The 19,250-nt window shown below is 33.3% G+C and overlaps 1 protein-coding gene across 1 annotated transcript; it reads right to left on the bottom strand.

Annotated features, from left to right (window-relative positions):
- Window positions 1-3,372: 3,372 nt before the first annotated feature.
- LOC125814627 (protein Ycf2-like) lies at window positions 3,373-18,054 on the bottom strand. Its single transcript, XM_049494099.1, has 5 exons — window positions 17,956-18,054; window positions 17,450-17,608; window positions 17,033-17,386; window positions 4,240-4,392; window positions 3,373-4,191 (listed from the first exon to the last, which is right to left on the bottom strand). Exons 1-5 carry the CDS (start codon window positions 18,052-18,054, stop codon window positions 3,373-3,375), a joined length of 1,584 nt encoding a protein of 527 aa, XP_049350056.1.
- Window positions 18,055-19,250: the final 1,196 nt, after the last annotated feature.

The following is a 19,250-nucleotide window of genomic DNA, read 5'->3' on the forward strand; positions in this document are numbered from 1 at the left end:
AGGAATATACCTAAAGAGATGATGCCAAAACATTGATGAAAGCAAAGTTTAATTAAACTCCCAAAGACCACAAATGATGAAATATATTTTTAGAAGATGACTTTTTTTTTCCCTCTATTCTTATGATTTTCTCTCTTCTAATTTTCTGTTTTTTTCTTTTTTTTTTTGTTCCTCTTTGAAATGAAAGAAGAATGGGTTTAAATAGGTGGTGAATATTAACACCCATTCTTCTTGAAAACTTAAGAGTCAATGCATGCATTAGACTCCTTGTCTTCCCAAGGTGCCACCCAAGATGGCCAATAGAATTTTCTCTTTTTCTTTTTTTTTCTTTTTCTTTTGCCAAGATAATAATTAATTAAAAAGCATTTTAGATAACCCATTTCTTTTATTCATTAATTGAATAATAACTTAATGGGTCATCTGAAAATTAAAATAGGCCCAAAATACCCTTTTAGATGACCCATTTCTTTTATTCATTAATTGAATAATAGCTAAATGGGTCATCTGAAAATTTAAAATAGGTCCAAAATGTAGACCCATTTGATCAAGACCCAAAATCAAAAGAAAATCAGTCCACCAACACAAAATCTAAACATCTAAACTATTTTGAAGATTAAACACAACAAATAAGGCAGAAAAAAAATGAAAATAAAAACGAAATTAAAAAAAAAAAAAACAACAACTTCAACATGATAAAACTTGAAGAACGCTCACAAAACAATACAAATCCGGCACCAAAACGACTTATATGATTTTTAAATATGTGATAATTACGGATTTGGATGGAGGATGAGAGGGGGAAATGATTGACATAAATTTTCGGATGAATGGAGGTCGCTGGAAACTCCGCCGGAAAATTTGTGGACAAATTTTGGACATAAACTTTACATCAAAGGATAGCCCTTGAAGAGCTCTACACCTTTATGTAAACGATATAGGACGGGGATGACCGAAACTTTGTAAATCTAAAGAAAAAGGAGAAGATTTATGTTTGGTTTTTTCTTAGATCTACGGAGTTTGGCAATGGATATGAACGAATGGTTTGCGAATTTGTGTAGAGGAGGGTGAAAGAAAGAAATTGTAAAATTTTGGAGATTTTTCCGGCCAACGGGTGGTGGCCGCCGCCGGCAGGTGGAAGCAAAGGGGAGAAGAAAAATAAAAATGCAAATAAAAAATTTGATTTTGGAGTTTTGTATTTTTTGGTAGGGTCCATAAGAGCCCTTGGATCAAAATATCATGGATGATTGAGATTTAATCTTGACCATTTCTATTGGACAGGGTCAAAATTGATTGGGCCATCAGAATTTGGTCTAAATCAACCCAATTCAATAAAAAATTGGGTCATTTAGGCCAATTAAAATAAATTAATATAAACAAAGACAAACAACCCAAAATACACAACAAAAATATAAGAAAAGACCTTACTATATATTGTAGGAGTAAAATAAACACGTCAAAAATTAGGTGTTCACAATATGAGTATCCATATTATCCATTGGATAACTCATTTTTACCCATTTAAAAATGAGTCGAGTCGAGTACTTTATTCATTTTTGTTTAACACGTTTTCGATCAACTCAACTCGCTCGTTTGTCACTCCTGCATCACTACAACAAAAACAACTTTTAGCGGTAGTAAATAGACAAATTAATAAAGAATATTAAAGTCTTTACTAACATTAGTTAAGTGTCATTAGATCCAATGTCGCTAAAGGCTTCATGAACATACACAAAGAGTGTTAATTGCCGCTAAAACTACATATTTAGCGGCAATTGAGCTATTGTCGTTAACAAATTGCCGCTAAAGATCATTTTTTATGTAGTGGATGTTATTATCCTTTGTAATTAAGTTTTGAATTATGACATTTTAGTCACATTAGTGTTTCACACTATTCTTTTAGTACGACTTCCGCTTTCTCAAAATATTTGTCATTTTGGAAGTCTAAGACGAACTTAATTATTTTCTGATCAATTTTTAGTGTACTAATGATTGTGCAATTTGACTCAGGTGCATATTTATGGATTCAGGGGATGGCTTTATTTCAAGATGGTTGGGTCGAAATTGTAAGCGTCCCATTACCAAATTGGGATACACAACTTGTGAATGTGGGTGTGAAACATGGGTGGACGATGGGACTCACGAGAAATGGCCTTTCGTTGTGGATATCCCATTGGGGAGTCCTCCACTTACTGTTGAGGGTGAAAACAACAAAGGTCTGATCCTTCGAAGTGATGACAAAAAGTTTGAAGAGGACTGTGAAGTTGTTGAGAATATTGGAGAAGTTGGAAGGAAAAGAAGAATGGTGGAGCCTTCTAGAGGTGACAAGAGGAGGAAGTTCATTCCAGGAACTTGTGAGGAAATATCTGATAGTTCGGAGGAGGAGAGTGATCCTGATGTAGTTATTGTACCTCAGATTGTTGTTGAGGGTGAAAACCACAACAACGATCGAACATATCTTCTTCGGCCACGCTCTATGGACAAGTTTAAGAATAAGAATGATGAGAAGTCTGATGAGGAGGAATCTGATGATGAGGAGTTGGATTAGGAGGGATCTGATTACGAGGAGTATAAATCCTCTTATAAAGAGGACTGCGATGATCATAATAAACTCACTCTTCCTGAATAGAAGGAACATGTTTCTGTCAAAGAAACACTTCCTTTAATATTCCAGTTTGAAGACGAGGAACCTCCTCCCCAGAGAAAGAAGAATGGGAAAAGGAAATTGAAAATCTTTTTTCTGCAATGGCATGTGTATGTTGGAAGAACTAATTGACTTAACAAATTCACTTATTTCGCCAATGCAGAGTGAAAAAGTAAGTGAGTGTCAGATGGGGAACCATAAGCTTAAACTAGATGAATAAATTGGACTTATTTGTTCAGTTTGTTCATATGTCCATTTGGAGATGACATACATCTTCCCTGATTTTGTAAGTATACGAGTTTTGTTTTGTCAAGCACTTCTTTTTTAAAAAAAATTTGCTACACATTCTACTAAATCTAAATTTGTGGTAGTTTTTTCTATAGCTTTGCCATGCCAATTTAACAGACATACTCTTCAGTAGTTTTTTCTATAGTTTTTCTAGATGAACTATGTATTTCATATTTTAAAGATAAGTGCTGACAGAACCAAACTCGTATACTTACAAAATCAGGGAAGATGTATTTCATCTCCAAATGGACATATGAATAAACTGAACAGATGAGTCCAATTTGTTAATCTAGCTTAAGCTTATGGCTCCCCATCTGACACTCACTTAGTTGTCCACTCTGCATCGGCGAAACTGATGGATTCGTAAATCCAATATGTGATTCCAAGAGACACATGTTCATTTCAGAAAAAAGATCTTCAATTTCCTTTTCCCATTCTTGTTTCTATAGAGGAAGAGGCTCCTCGTCTTCAAATAGAAATACTAAAGGAAATGTTTCTTTGACAAAAACATGTTCCTTCTCTTCTAGAGGAATGACTTCATTACGATCATGGACATTTTTTATTGAATCAACAATAAACTTCAGAAACTCAGCCTCTTCAAGAATCTTCTTCGGATTCTTTCGAAGAGCATTAGTTAAAGATTCAAATTCCGACTTAGAATATAAGGTTGTATCAGTAAACTCTTTGGATTTGTCCCTTGTCTTGCACATGTTTGACTTAGAAGAAACAACCTCATCTGTTGCATTCAAGATAGGAGCCGCCTTCTCCTCAATGATAACAACATCATGAACACTCTCCTCCTCATCTTCTGCAACGTTAACAACATCAGGTTCAGTCTCCACCTCCTCATCCTCTTCTTCTGTAACGATAACAACATCAGGATCACTCTCCTCCTTATTCTCATCCTCATCCTCCTCCGCAACGTTAACGACATCAGGATCACTCTCCACCTCCTCTTCATCCTCCTCCGTAACGATAACAACATCAAGATCACTCTCATCTACCTCATCATCCTCATCCTCCGCAACGTTAACAACATCAGGTTCAGTCTCCACCTCCTCCTCCTCCGCAACATTAACAACATCATGATCACTCTCCACCTCCTCCTCCGCAACATCAACAACATCAGGATCACTCTCCACCTCCTCATCTTCCTCCTCCATAACAGCATCAGGATCACTCTCATCCTCTTCTTCCTCCTCCTCATCAATAATAACAATATCAGGATCAGTCTCCTCCTCCTCATCCTCATCCTCCTCCAACTACTCATCCTCCTCTGCAACGTTAACAACATCAGGTTCAGTCTCCACATCCTCCTCCTCTGTAACGTTCACAACATCAGGTTCAGTCTCCACCTCATCCGCAACGATAACAATATCAGGATCACTGTCCTCCTCCTCCTCAACAATAACAGTATCAGGATCAGTCTCCTCCTCTGACGAATCATTATCAGCACATACTTCCTAGACGAAAGTCTGATTTGTGAAGGACTCAGAAGTTCCTCGAGTGAACTTCCTCCTCCTATTGTTTTCCACATTTCTTTCGTCACCTCCAGAAGTCTCCATTTTTTTTCTTTTCCTTCCATTAGTAGAATTTCCACTTTGACTCAACTCGTCCTCTTTTCAATTATCTCGACCATACATTTTAAAGATTGTTGTCTAGTCCTCCTCTTTGCAACAAAGCCATCCCCTGAATCCATCTTTCACACCTAAGACAAAATACACAATTTTCGTTAAAAATCAAAATTCATAAGCATATATGTATCTGAAAAAATTCTTCACAATAACAACAAGACTGAACTGCATTTACAAATACTAACTTGAATTAAAAAAAGCCCTTTTTTCTGCCTGAAAATCAAGAATGGATAACTTTGAATTCTTCCAAACTGTAAAAAACAGAGTGATGGGGAAAGGCCCTTTTTCTACCGGAAAATCAAGAATGGATAGCTTTAAATTCTCGAAACGGTATAAACGGAGTAATCGAGAGTGTGATGAGTTTGAATAAACTGAATGCATAAAAACATAAATATATATATATATATATATATATAGAGAGAGAGAGAGAGAGAGAGAAAGAGAGAGAGCGAGAGAGAGTAACAACATAAGAAAAACATGACTTAGACAAGCCTCTTATGTGTGAGAGAAAAAACTTATGTAAAGTGCGTGCATTTTGTGATAGATTAGAATATTCCAACGAATCAGGATGATTTAAAGTGTGAACATTAACTCTTCCAACTGAGTCACATGAATTGTCAAAATTTGCTGCAAGGGTATTTTTGGAAAAAATAAGAAAATATTTGTTTATTCTATTTAATTAGTGTACAACTTTTTCAAAATTGTGGGATCCAGTTTAGCTATACCGTTTAGTTTTAATTCATATATTTTTGTTATATAGCTTTATTACTTTTGAATATCGTTGTTATTTGTGTAAATTTTATAATTACTTTGAGTAAGAAATTGACGATGGATAAAGAAAAATTGTAATGACCCGGAAAGTCATTTTTAGAAATTTTTACAAAATTACCATTTTACCCATCTCGGTAGTTGCCTTGAGTCACTTTGGATCAGTTTGTGAAGTTGGTTGGGAATTTTGAACTATTTATTTAACTACGATTATTTAGTTAACAGATATTTATTAAATAATTAATTTTTATTAGTTGATGTTTAATGAGTCAAGTCCATATATAATATATTTTAAGTTAAAACCCTATACCACTTGGCCCATACAAATTAACTTAACTGAGGATGGATGTTCTGAGTCAAACTCAAAATCAGCCGTAGCATCTCCGTAAATGAAGCAAATATAAGGTATAATCACAACCTTAATTCTTATTATTTTATGGATACACAAATAGTCGGTTATTGTTAATTTATGGTAACGTGGAGTTGAGGGGAAAAAGGGTCAGATTTTGACAAAATCTGCGAATGGCATATATATATTTTTTCGCTCTTTGTAGTCCTTCAGTAAAGGCATAAGATTTTAATACTCATATTGGATAATTATGACAATAATTGATATATGATTAATTAATCATTAGAAATTGAAAGGATTATATTGGTTGGAAGTTCTGGGGGGAACAAGATCTGGAGGTTGGCATTAATTTCAATTCATTCTTTCCGTAGTGAATAATAAATTGAAATTGGAAAATGCTTAATTTATACTTTGGATGGATAGGTTATTAGTTTGGGTGCAGGTATTAAGAGAATTGGCATGGTTGCCGCCACTGGTTCATAACCAGTTGGCTTCCTTTTTAATTAATATTATTATATTTATGATATTGGAAAAGAATTGGAACTTAACCCTAAGCTTGAAACTTAGGAACTTGATTATAGATTTAGGTGATCTTTTGGGTCTAGGCTAAACCTATAGTAATATGGGTGTTGTTAGTTTCAGAATCTTATTGTGAATATGTACTTGAATAGATTGCATTGATTTGGAAGCTCAACAAAAAAGGAAGGCTCAAATTTCGGAGTGATTGTTCGATTATTTGAGGCAAGTGGATTTCTAAACCCTTGTTAAGTGTATGGAATTCATGTATTTCCTTGTAATATGTGTTTAGGGTAATGAGGCTTGGTGATGGATTGACTTGTCCACATTGATTAATTCTAATGACGAGAAAGGGATAATAAAAGGCAATGTGATCAATTGTTTGTGTGATGTGTTGAGAATTGTTTGAAAGGCTTGTTGAATCATTGTTGATGTTGTATCCTGATTCTGTTGTTGTAAATTGTGCAATGTTATGAAAATGGTCATCTCTTCATTATTTGTGTGAACATGTCATTTGCATTGTTCTGAGACATGGTTGTGACAAGTGTTATGTGCATTGAGAAAGAATAAGAAAATAAAGAGGATGTACCATTTCGAGGGACGTATCGCGCGCCGCGATGGATACTATATTTCGAGGGACGTGTCGCGCGCCGCGACGGATACTATATTTCGAGGGACGTATCGCGCGCCGCGATGGTTACTATTATCGAGGGTCGTATCGCGCGCCGCGATGGATGCATGGACAGATATGTCCCCCATGGGTCCCGGACTGAGAGACAGCGGGTGTGTATCATTAGGTCAGACATGCATCACTATACTTGACATTGCATTTCATTGCATTGCACTTCTTTATTATTGGTGAACTTGATCTTGTGTGTTGCTGATCTTGTGAGTGCCTTTCTATGAAACTTGTGACTGATGAATATTGGGCTTATTGTTGAAGATATGCAATTGTTAGAGTGTTGTTGTTGAGGATATGAAACTATTGTTGTTGTTGAGGATATGAAATTGTTAGAGTGTTGTGTTGAGCTATGTGATTTGTGAACTGTGAACTGTTATGTTGGGCTGGTACTAAGCAGGTTAGTTGTGGAGGTGGTAATTGATAAATATTGAGCTTGTTGTTGAGAATATATGATTGTTAGAATGTTGTTGTTGAATTATGTGCTTGTAAATTGTGAACTGTTAGATTGGGCTGGTTTTATATAGATTGTAGTTGTGAAGGTTCGGTTGGGGTGTAAGGAGTACTTGTATTCTATCCCCTTAGCTTGTGTTTAGAGGTTTACTTGCTGAGTACCGTGTGGTTTGGTACTCACCCCTTGCTTCTACAAATTTTTGTAGGTTACGAGCCTGGATTTTTGTAGTACTTGTCATTCTCTTCTTTTCCAAGGCTTCTGGGAGATTTGTGAGGTAGTTGTTTGTCTTCTCAGCGATCCTTCTTACTCCTGTTTATGATCTTGTTCTACTCTAGAAACAATGTCATATGAGATTTGTATTTTTCTTTTGATTCAATTGTAATACTTTAGAGGCTTGTACACGTGACAACCAGATTTTGGGGGTATATTTGAGTTTGTTACTAAAAAAATTTCGCATTTTATTGTAATGGTTAAGTTTTAGGCTGACTTGTCTTGGTGGGTTAAGACGAGTGCCATCACGTCCATTTTTGGGTCGTGACAAAAATACTTTAATTATGGACATCATCATACCCCCTCTCCCCACCCCCACATTAGGTTTTGGAAAAAAAGGATGAGATAGATGATTATAGACCACTGATCTAAAAGGTTTCAGGTTTGCTTATAACTTAGAGAATGTAAATTAACAACAAAATAATTTTGAAAAAGAAATGTGCAGCTCAACTGAGTGATGACAAAGGGCGTTCAAATTTTCTTAGAACCCGTTACAAAGGTGGCTGAATTAATATAGCGGGTGGTAGGCCATAGTTCGATTTTACTTGCCAACATCTTCTCAGTCACTCCTTGCATCGGATTTGCCTAATACAGTTAATATCTCTTGTGTGATTTGTAAGTTACTGCATAAAAACAAGTTTATATAGTTCTCACCTGAAGAATAGCGAAGGTGGGTGACCAATAGTGTGAAACTCTATTGTACCCAGAATGTCATAATTCAAAATTAATTACAAAGGCTAATATTGCACGTTTGGTGTTTGAGTTAGTAATAAATTTTGATTTTGATACTTGTAATATATAACTCGGTATATTTTTTATTTTCTACTAATCAAAATGTTCCTTTTTATAGGAAATATGTCAAATTAGGACTACATCTAGAGATATTATCATCAAATATTGAAGTAATAATACAAGTTTAACATAACACGTAAACTATTACACGATAAACATTTAATATTTTTGAAAAATTATGAATATTTCCAAGAGACTAAAAATACTAAAAAGCCTATTATAAATAGGTAAAAACAAAGTAACAAGGACTTGGTCGAAAATACATACACTAATATAGAATAAGAAAAAGAAACGTGGCAAAAGAGTGGGGTGGGTGGTGTTAGGTTTTGCTAAGGAGGAGAAACGAGAAGTGAAAAAGAATACATAGCACGTTAATTTTTTTCTACAAATGTATATAAGATTTTTCTTTCATATATAAAGCGAAAAAATTGTGTATTAATATCACTTTCACATACAACAAAAACAAAAATCTTCATAGACTAAAGTGGGTAAATATTTTGTGCATTTTATGACATCGGAATTCTTCTTTAGCTTCAGAGGAACAAGGATGATGTGAATTGTGAAGACTTGAATCTTTTAATTATTGATATGATGTTGGATACCAAGTTTGTCACTTTCTAAATGAGGGGAGACGCAACGGGCACGTGGTACCTTATTCGACCAAGCTAGACACTAAAACATAATGGAAAGAAAATAGCAAGAGCCGACAAGGCCTTCACAATCAAATACTGAAGCAAGATAAGTGGACCGACGAGGTCACAAAAATATCAATGACATAATAGAAGGGCCGGAAAGACAACTTAATTGATAATGAACTAGCAAGCCGACAAGGCCACAACTAAAATCATATATACAATAATCCGACAAGGCAATAAATGGAAGCTAAGAAGGCCCAACATAGAACGTCCACAAGTCTCTATGAATACTACAACTCAAATGGGTGGGACGAGGTCCTGAAAGTACCAATAACTATATACCAAACTCAAGTATATATACAAAACCTAAAGATGACCAACAGCTCCCGGAAGAATGGAGCTTACCAATCCTCAGCTGAGACAACACCCCCTATTGCAAAGGCCAATTAAGAGCTCTATCTGAACTTGCAGCACGAAATGCAGCATCCTCAGGCAATGGAGCTTACCAATCCTCAGCTGAGACAACACCCCCTATTGCAAAGGCCAATCAGGACCTCTATCTGAACCTACAGCATGAAATGCAGCATCCCCAGGCAATGGGGCGTCAGTATGAATGAAAATGTACTGGTATGTAAGGCAGAAAGTGAAATCATATATAACTGCGATAAAATGGGTAGTGGAGATTCAACCTGAAATTGAAACTCAAATAGCCTCCATGATCAAAATCTGATCTCATAGTAATCAAATATGCATGGTATGCTCTTGTAATCATATGTCGTGAATACATATATATAGATGCAAATGCATGACATATCCAACCAAATGCTAGAAATGGTGGTTCCTTCCGGTACCTAACCGGCATCATATTCGCCAATTTTTGGCCATCTGTGTCTCATACGTATAAATATAGGCAATAGGCCCCATACCTCCCGATTATAGCTCGGGAGTAGAATGCATAATGTGTCATGTCATGGATTCGTAATGCATATATGTTACCATAGTCATGTTTCTAATCATGGCCCATTGATACTCTTGTTTTCATAATCTCGTAATCCCTTCCGTATAATATGTAAACGACTCGTAGAACTCACAGGCTTTTAGAACAAACTTGGACACTTAACCCAACTTCAACTTAGCAATTTAATCATTTAGGAACTGAAAGGGGACTAACATGCCTAACTTGATTTATGAACGACTCCAATATGGTAATAGTGTAACTCTTTTTAGAAATATGATGCTTGATGAGTATACAATCAAAAGAATATAGTACAAGGTTTAGTATGAATATGATTTTCAAAACCATTTTCGTAAGAACTTGGCACGAGAAAGGACGGTTTAACAATACCCTGAGGTATAACATAATAAATCTCCATCATTTGAGTCTCACTCTTAGGACAATAGCTTGTTAATGGACATAAGAAATAAGAACACTGTGGAACATAACTTTTAGCCATCAACCGTGTAATTCACAATAGTACATGTACAACAATGATACGTTAAAATTAAGAAAAATAAACAGCTGACATTCCAATTCCCTTCAAAGAGGGTCTTCCTAGAAATGGAATAGTATAAAAATGATTTATTCGATAATTTATATTGTTCAAAAATCGTGCGATATAAAAGAAACATTTTTGCCTTAACATACCTTAAATGTGAATTTGGAATAACATGCAGATAATCACTTTTATATTGGTAATTGAATATGACTTCAAATCGAATTTCCCAAAATAATACATGGAATTTTAAAAATATCATGAAAAAGCTCACTTAGGCAGATTAATGAGTCTTGCAATGACAAGCACATTACAAAAGGTGAACCTAGGACTCACGTCAAAAACGAATAATAAGGGTTCTCTGACTATAAATAAGATAGAGTCAGAGATAGAAATGAAAGAATAATTTGGAGTTAGCGCATGGGATTTTGAACTTTGAAGGAGAGTTGGAACAAGAAGGCAAGAATCAACCCTACTAATTGAGGTATGTTGTTTGTGACAATCTGATGTAATATCAATTCATTTATGCTATCGCTCTAATCCTAAAATGTATGTCTTCATTTACATTATTTCTCCATATTTTACTTTGGATGGTTTATGTTAAACCAATGGTCTATTAAAAAAAACATTCTACCTCTAAGGCAATGGTAAGGAATATGCATACACTTTACTCTCTCTCTCTCTCCAGATCCTACTTAGTGGGATTACATTGAATTTGGACTATTATTTCCGATAAACTCTCGAATGTACAGAGGTAGAATGTTATTTTCGATAGACCCTCAAATCAAGAAAAAAAATTAAAGTATAATAGGAAAAAATAGTATAAATGAAGATAGACACTCTATGATTAGAGCTAACATAAATGAATTGCAATTACATCACATTGTCACAAACAACATACCTCAATTAGTAGGGTTGATTCTTGTTTTCTTGGTCCATATCTCCTTCAAAGTTCAAAAACTCACGCGCTAACTCTAGATTATTTATTTTGTCTCTATCTCTGGCTTTCTCTTATTTATAGTCAAAGAACCCATATTATTCACTCTTGACGCGGACCCTAATTATCACCTAATTTAGTGGACCTTTTCGTAATGGGCTTGTTATTGTGAAGCCAATTAACCTGTCTACGTGAGGTTTTCAAGATATGTTCTTGATTAACCATAATGTTATTTTCATGTCTTTCTATTTTGCCTAAATTTTTGCTTTCTCGATATATTTCCACATTATGAGCCTTCTTAAATTGATAAGTGTCGTCATGTGGAGAACCTAAACACTATGAGTAAATTTCATATATGGCAAATAGATTTAAGCAAATAATGCTCCGTAATTATAGTTTATCTAATTACGCTCCATGGCTATAGTTTAGTTTGTTATGGAGCCTTAGATTTGTATATCTCCTTTTTTATTTTTAATTTATACAAAAAAAAAATTAATAAATGGATATATGGATACTAAATATGATAACATAAAACTTTCAGAATACCATGATTCATGCTAATCGTTTTTTAATAAAATATTGTATCCAAAATGAGTTCTACTACGATACTGACATCAATATTTATACAAATTAATTACTAAATAAGAGTATATGCATATGTATAAATATACAAATATATCTATAAAATATAGAACTATTTGTATTATAAATTATATATGTATATGAATATATGACTTAAATATACACATATATAAATACACCTCAATATAGTTATGTATATATGGAATTAAATCACATGTTCATTTCAGAAAAATGATCTTCAATTTCCTTTTCTCATTCTTCTTTCTCTGGGGGAAGAGGTTCCTCGTCTTCAAATCGGAATACTAAAGGAAGTGTTTCTTTGACAGAAACATGTTCCTTCTCTTCTGGAGGGGTGACGTTATTACGATCATCGACATTTTTTATTGAATCAACAATAAACTTCATAAACTCAGACTCTTCAAGAATCTTCTTCGGATTCTTTCAAAGAGCATTAGTTGAAGATTTGAATTCCGACTTAGAATATAAGGTTGTATCAGTAAACTCTTTGGATTTGTCCCTCGTCCTACACATGTTTGAGTTAGAAGAAGCAACCTCGTCTGCTGCATTCTGTCTCACCCTATTTCGAACAAGCCGAAACAGTTCACAACATAATACGGCTGCCACTCTGTTTTTTTGGAAAGAATCATTTTGTTTTGTCTTAGAGTCACCACCTAAATTTAAAGGAAAATATTAGGAAAACCATTTTTTAAATAAATGTAAACTCTGTTTGATTTGTGAAACCAGTGAGATTCTGAGTAAGGGTTTTGGTTACTCGAGGGGAAGGTGTTAAGCACCCCTCAGAGCCTATCCGGAGATAGTCCTTGAACTCAATTTAGGAAAAATATGATTAGAAAAACTTGTTTATTTATTTGCTTCAAAAATTAAATGATAAGTTAATTAGTTAGTTTAAGAAAAGAGTACACTACAAGGTACGACATATGTATGTCTTATAAAAGAGTAGTATGTTAATCATATTGTAAAATAAATAAATAAGTATACTTAAAATGTATGATAAATTCATATGTAAAAAATATATTTGTATCATAATAAACTTATCTTAAAAATATGTAGATGTTGAATTTGCGAAAAACTGTCATCTTATTAAGACGCAAAATAAAAATAAGATAGTAGTTGAGTGTAAATATGTGTAATTTGTATGAAAATTCATAAAATAGAATTTCCTAAAAATTAAAATAAATAAATAATAATTATACTAAAATTTTGTGATCTAAGATAGTAGTTGAGTGTAAATAGAGTTTGTGATATAAAATTTGTTTAATATAAAGTATAGTATATAATGTAAGTTGTTTTAAAAAAATATATATATATATGTGAATGTTTATTATTTTATTTACATGTAGAGATAAGTTGACATTTGTAAAAGTGAGATGTAGTAAAATGATATGTGTATTCAAGTGTAGGGATTTATAAATTCTATAAAAATATATAAGTAACATTGGTAAAAGTGGTAGTAGAGTATAACAAAATAATAGGTCATGTGTAGAGAATAATAAATCTAAAATATAAAATTTATACCTTTATGTGTATGATATATATATATGTATGTACCTTGTATTTGCAACCTGTTGGCATATTTAAAATTTGAAATAGCATGTTAAGAGATTAGAGTTTAGAAATATTTCATTCAAAAGTAAGAATAGACATTATATTTTATAAAGGGGTGATAAAAAAAAAATAGGCCAACTTTCCTAAAAGAATATATATTTTGAAAGGGTGATTATTTTAGCCTTATATATCGTTAAAGGTGATTATTTTTAAAAAAAAACTAATTTTCAAATTCATTTGGAAATCCCAACTTATGAGTTTTATTTTTTCCTACTTAAACACCTAAATGAATATTATTTCACGCTTTTGAACTTCATTTGGACATCTTTTAAAACTATAAGCCCTTCTTTTCAACTTAAGAAGCCTAAAAGAATGTAATTAGTTAAAATGCTAACCCATTTTTTAAGAAAATATCTTTGTATCATTTGTTCTAAAGGTGTCTCAACTAATTTCATAAACAAATAATATTAGTTCACGTAAAACAAGCTTCAAAATAAAAGACAAACAATATATCAAAGCTTGTAAGTAAAGGTTGGCCAATATATCCAAACAATATAATTAAGACTCGAAAAGAGGAAGACTAAGAAATATTGGACTCCTAATTTGCGAGGCTCCAAGCGTTGCGATGATCCTAATTTGTTGTTGGCCTAATATTTTAGGCCAATAACGAGTTTCAAAGTAGAAACTCCAGCCCTCCAATTGTACATGAAACATAAGGGGAAAAAAAAAGAGATTAGGAACTTAATATTGAGACAAAGAATCGATCAAACAAGTATGTGAACTTGACGTGATACCTATGAATACAAGTTATATTCCAAAAAAATAAAAAAAAATAAACAATATGTCATAAAAGAGCAGCAAACAAAGATGTGATATTATACTCAAATGAAGTATGTATTTCCCTCTTAAATCATGCGAGAAAGCAATCAACATGTGTTGGTACAAAAAGGTCCGCCTTTCTTCTTATTTAAGAAATATTTGTTTGTCATGTGAGGAATGTAGGTAAAAAAAAAAAAAATTGATCCTTTCAAATAGTAAATAGATAGAGCTTAATTAAGATAAACTCAATTCGATTAAATTATAAGATGAAATATAAGTTATGAATAAGCTGAAACATGAAGGCCCACTGTTATTGACATAATATTTCTAAGGTTTCTTGGAGTAAATATCTCACAATGGCGTAAGTAGATTTATCATGGAGAGATGGTGCATAATTCAAGAAAAAGTGCAGGCATATACACTCTTAAACATATTTGTCCATTAATTCAGACTCTGTTTGGAGTACTTATTAAGTTTGAAAGTGAAGAATTAACATGACTGAAAATTTAACAATGCAATGTTCAACCATTTCCATCAATGCTTTCTTGAAATTAAGTTTAACCAAAGGATTACTCTAGAGATACGACTTTCAAGCTATAACGCATTCAAAAGAGACGAAGACGTACAATGATTCAGCTTAATATGCAAACATTATATTAAGGAAAAATATTAAGATCAGATTTTCCCTTACCCGTAGCCCCTTTTAAGGAAAACAATAATAAGATCAGCTTGGGAAAATCTCTTTTTTTTTATTTGTGTCAACAACTTCTTCGGAGCGAAGCCAATCATCAAGGTTTAGGAACAGAAAATACTCAGGCTGTTATAATCAAGTAACTTTGAAGAAAATCAGGCAGTTTAATTCTCACACACTCAGTTTATGGAGAGTAGATTCCTAAAAGAACTAATGAATTCAAACTCTAACGAAACTTCATACCAGCAACTCAACGAGTAAACATAGAAACTAACTTGACAGATACCAAGAGGAAGATTTAAATGATCACATATTTTCAGAAACCGAAAAATAAATAAATAAAATAACGACGAATACTGACCTTGTGTAGAGCAGCAAACTAGAACTTCAAAGCCAAGAGATTTAAACTTCGAACTTTCTCAAACTCTAATTCAAAAAAAGGAAAAATAGAAGGACTAGAAAAAGAAGAGAATTTTTGAACTCTAAAAAAAACTTGAAGTGTGTTGCAATATTTGCTCTTTTGGATAGTTCTTTGAATCTCCTGGATGATTGTTGGATTGCTCTTGGATCCGTTTTTTCTCCATCGTTGTTCGAGAACCCAAGGGGTCCTTTATAGGCAATTTTGGAGAGGCTTCCATTCTCATACCCATAAGATTAAGGGTGAGATAAATCAAAATCTAATGGTCCTTTGTGTCCTTCACTTTTCAGGTGGAGTAATGGCGGTGGAGGGGCTTTTGAGGTCTACCATGATTCAGAAAAGATGATGGAAGAGATGTAAAGTTGACATGAGAAGAATATGATTGATGGACGGCGTGGGGAGATATATTGATGACCACCGGAAATTGTCATTTTTCGGTGGTCTGTAGGCGAAAACGTTGACAGAGGAGTGAGAGATCGATAGGAGAGGAGAGGAAAAGAGTTTGATGGGAAAGGGGCGATTTTTGGGAAGAGAAAATGTATGGGGAAGGAGAAAGTTCTGGGAAAAGTATGCGGCTGATGGGAATTGTACTTATTTTGGGAAAAGATGAAAATAATTTGGGATTTAATTTGGGCCGTCCGATCGTTTGATCGGACGGTTAATAAAAATTAAGGAGTTTTTAAAATAATAGTAATAATAATTATATATATATATATATATATATATATATATATATATCTCTCTCTCTCTCTCTCTCTCTCTCTCTCTCTCTCTCTATATATATATATATATATATATATATATATATATATATATATTAAATAATGATAAAATCTTAATTAACTAGGACCATTAGATTTAATCGTAGGGTCAAGATTTTAGCTAAAGAAGCACAATCCATGTGCTCGCCTACATGGCATACACGGATTGGCCAGTTTAAGGAGACTTGGATTGCCAAAATTGCTCAAATAAAAATCATTTAAATTTTAACTACTTCTTTATTAAATAGTCATATTTGATAAAAATTAGTCACTCTTAAAATTAAATTAAGATAAATTAGTAACTCATTAATTAATTAAGCTTTCTAATTTTGAACAATGTACGAAAAATATCTATTGCGACAAAGGAATTATATTTGAACAAAAAATAGATTCAATTCTTAAGAACAACATTTATTTTTATTTATTTTTTTAAAATGAGAAAGTAAGTAGTAAGATATATATAATATATTTAATCTTTATAAGAAATAACATTTATGAAATAAATTTATCAAGTCAAATAAATAATTAAAAATCTTTTTGTATTCCTATAAAAAATTCATAACATATATATTATTATTATTATTATTATTATTATTATTATTATTATTATTATTATTATTATTATTATTATTATTATTATTATTATTATTATTATTATTATAGTTATTATTATTATAGTTATTATAGTTAAATGTGGAGAGCCAAAATTGGGTGTCAACACATTCAACATATGAGATGCCTTATCCTCAATGATTACAACATCATGATCACTCTTTTCCTCCTCATCCTCATCCTCCTCTTCCTCCTTCTCCTCTGCAACGTTAACAACATCAGGTTCAGTCTCCTCTTCCTCCTCAGCAACGTTAACAACATCGGGATCACTCTCCACCACCTCCTCCTCCTCCGCAATGATAACAACATCAGGATCACTCTCCACCTCTTCCTCCTCCTCCGCAACGTTAACAACATCAGGATCACTCTCCACATCCTCCTCCTCCTCTGTAACGATAACAATATCAAGATCACTCTCCTTCTCCTCATCCTCCTCATCCTCCGCAACGTTAACAACATCAGGTTCAGTCTCCACCTCATCCTCCTCATCATCAACATTAACAACATCAGGATCACTCTCCACGTCATCCTACTCCTCTGTAACGATAACAGCATCAAGATCACTCTCCTCCTCAACAATAACAACATCAAAAACAGTCTCCTCCTCCACAACGTTAACAACATCAGGTTTAGTCTCAACCACCTCCTCCTCCTCCTCCGCAACGCTAACAACATCAGGTTCAATCTCCACCTCCTTCTTCTCCTCCGCAATGATAACAACATTAGAATCACTCTCCTCCTCCTCCTCCTCTTCCTCCTCCTCCTCCTCCTCCTCTTCCTCCTCCTCCTCCTCCTCCTCCTCCTCTTCCTCCTCCTCCGCCTTCTCAATGACAACATCAGGATCAGTCTCCTCCGACGATGAATCATCATTATCAGACACTTCCTCAAAAAAGGTTGATTTCTTTCATACTCTTGTGAGTTCTCTGAGCCTGCAGATGACACATAAGTTCAATAATTTAAGAGTGAATCATAAATAAATTGGATGGAAGATGTATTTACAAAAATATTTGAAAAGATAAGTGCTTGACAGAACAAAACTCGTATACTTACAAAATCAGGGAAGATGTATTTCATCTCCAAATGGACATATGAACAAACTAAACAAATGAGTCCAATTTGTTCATCTAGCTTAAGCTTATAGTTCCCCATCTGACACTCACTTAGTTTTTCACTTTGCATCGGCGAAACTGATGGATTCTGGAAGTGTTTGGATTGGTTTAAAAGTTTGTCAACTCTACTTTTAAGTCAATTTTTTACTTCTGGAAGTGTTTGACAAATATAAAAATAACTTAAAATAAGTAAAAAAAAATGACTTAAGATAAGTTAGAAAGTGCTTGGCAAGGTTAAAAATAATTTAAAATACGTTTAAAATGACTTAAAATAAGTTAAAACCCAAAAGTAGGTCTCCCCCTACTTTTTATTTTTTTTACTTAGAAGTCATTTAAGTTTGACTTTTTATTTGACTTAAAAGCTACTTTTCTAAGCCAATCCAAACGGGCTCTAAGCATAATCATAAAGTAAAACAAATAATGAAAGTCATCTTGAAATCAGTGTATAAATATCACATGTGAAGCCGCTTTCAAAATATGAAGGTAAATCTAGTTTTGTAGTCCTGAATTAAAAATAAAGCTAATATGTCATGTCTACGCAATCACGATGATGATACAAATACATAAAAATTTATAATGACTTTACTGTGGAGTTTCTCAAAATCGACATAAATCATGTGAGCAACATGGAGTCCAACATCTAATCCAGTTGGGAGGGTTGGTCTATACTTTACCAGGGTATAGTACCTATCTATCTAATGTGGATCCATTAACTGCTAAAGGAGTTGACCAACAAGGTGTCATACTCAAATTCCACAGTCTCACGTAGTTATGGGACTTAGATTTTCTAAATTTGCATTCTTTCAATAATAAATAATCCTCTCAAAATAGTCTCTGTATATTTATATTCTCATAAAATAGATAAATTGTTTGTCTGCCTGAATAAAGTGTGAGACTAAGCTTAAAGCTGTAAGATAAAGCTCAAATCTTTCTTCCTAAAATTATATAATGAAATCTCTCTCTAGAGCATATCTTTCAAATCATGTTCTTAGAAATTTCTAAAACATGCTTAGCTTGAAGATTCTCAAAAATAGCCCCCATAATAATATGAAGGCTCTAAAATTATGCTTTGAAATATAAAGTTCAAGAATCATGAACAAAAGATCATGTCAAGAACTAATAAAGATGACAATGAAAAATCTTTGCTAAGCACAAAAAAAAAGGTACAATAGTCAAGACTCCATAATCATGAATAAATAGTTCAAGAAATAATGTAATTCAGATCATAGATATGGT

This window comes from Solanum verrucosum, unplaced genomic scaffold, assembly GCF_900185275.1.
Source record: "Solanum verrucosum unplaced genomic scaffold, falcon-dt-bn FXZP01000085.1, whole genome shotgun sequence".
NCBI lineage: Eukaryota > Viridiplantae > Streptophyta > Magnoliopsida > Solanales > Solanaceae > Solanum > Solanum verrucosum.

Excerpts from the sequence above, each read along its gene's own strand:
- LOC125814627 (XM_049494099.1), bottom strand. The coding sequence starts at position 18,054 with ATGGGGAACTATAAGCTTAAGCTAGATGAACAAATTGGACTCATTTGT. Across the intron at positions 4,393-17,032 it reads TTGTAATCATTGAGGATAAG|GAAGTATGTGCTGATAATGA; the intron begins GCATCTCATATG and ends ACTTTCGTCTAG. Across the intron at positions 4,192-4,239 it reads ACGTTACAGAGGAGGAGGAT|TTGGAGGAGGATGAGGATGA; the intron begins GTGGAGACTGAA and ends GAGGATGAGTAG.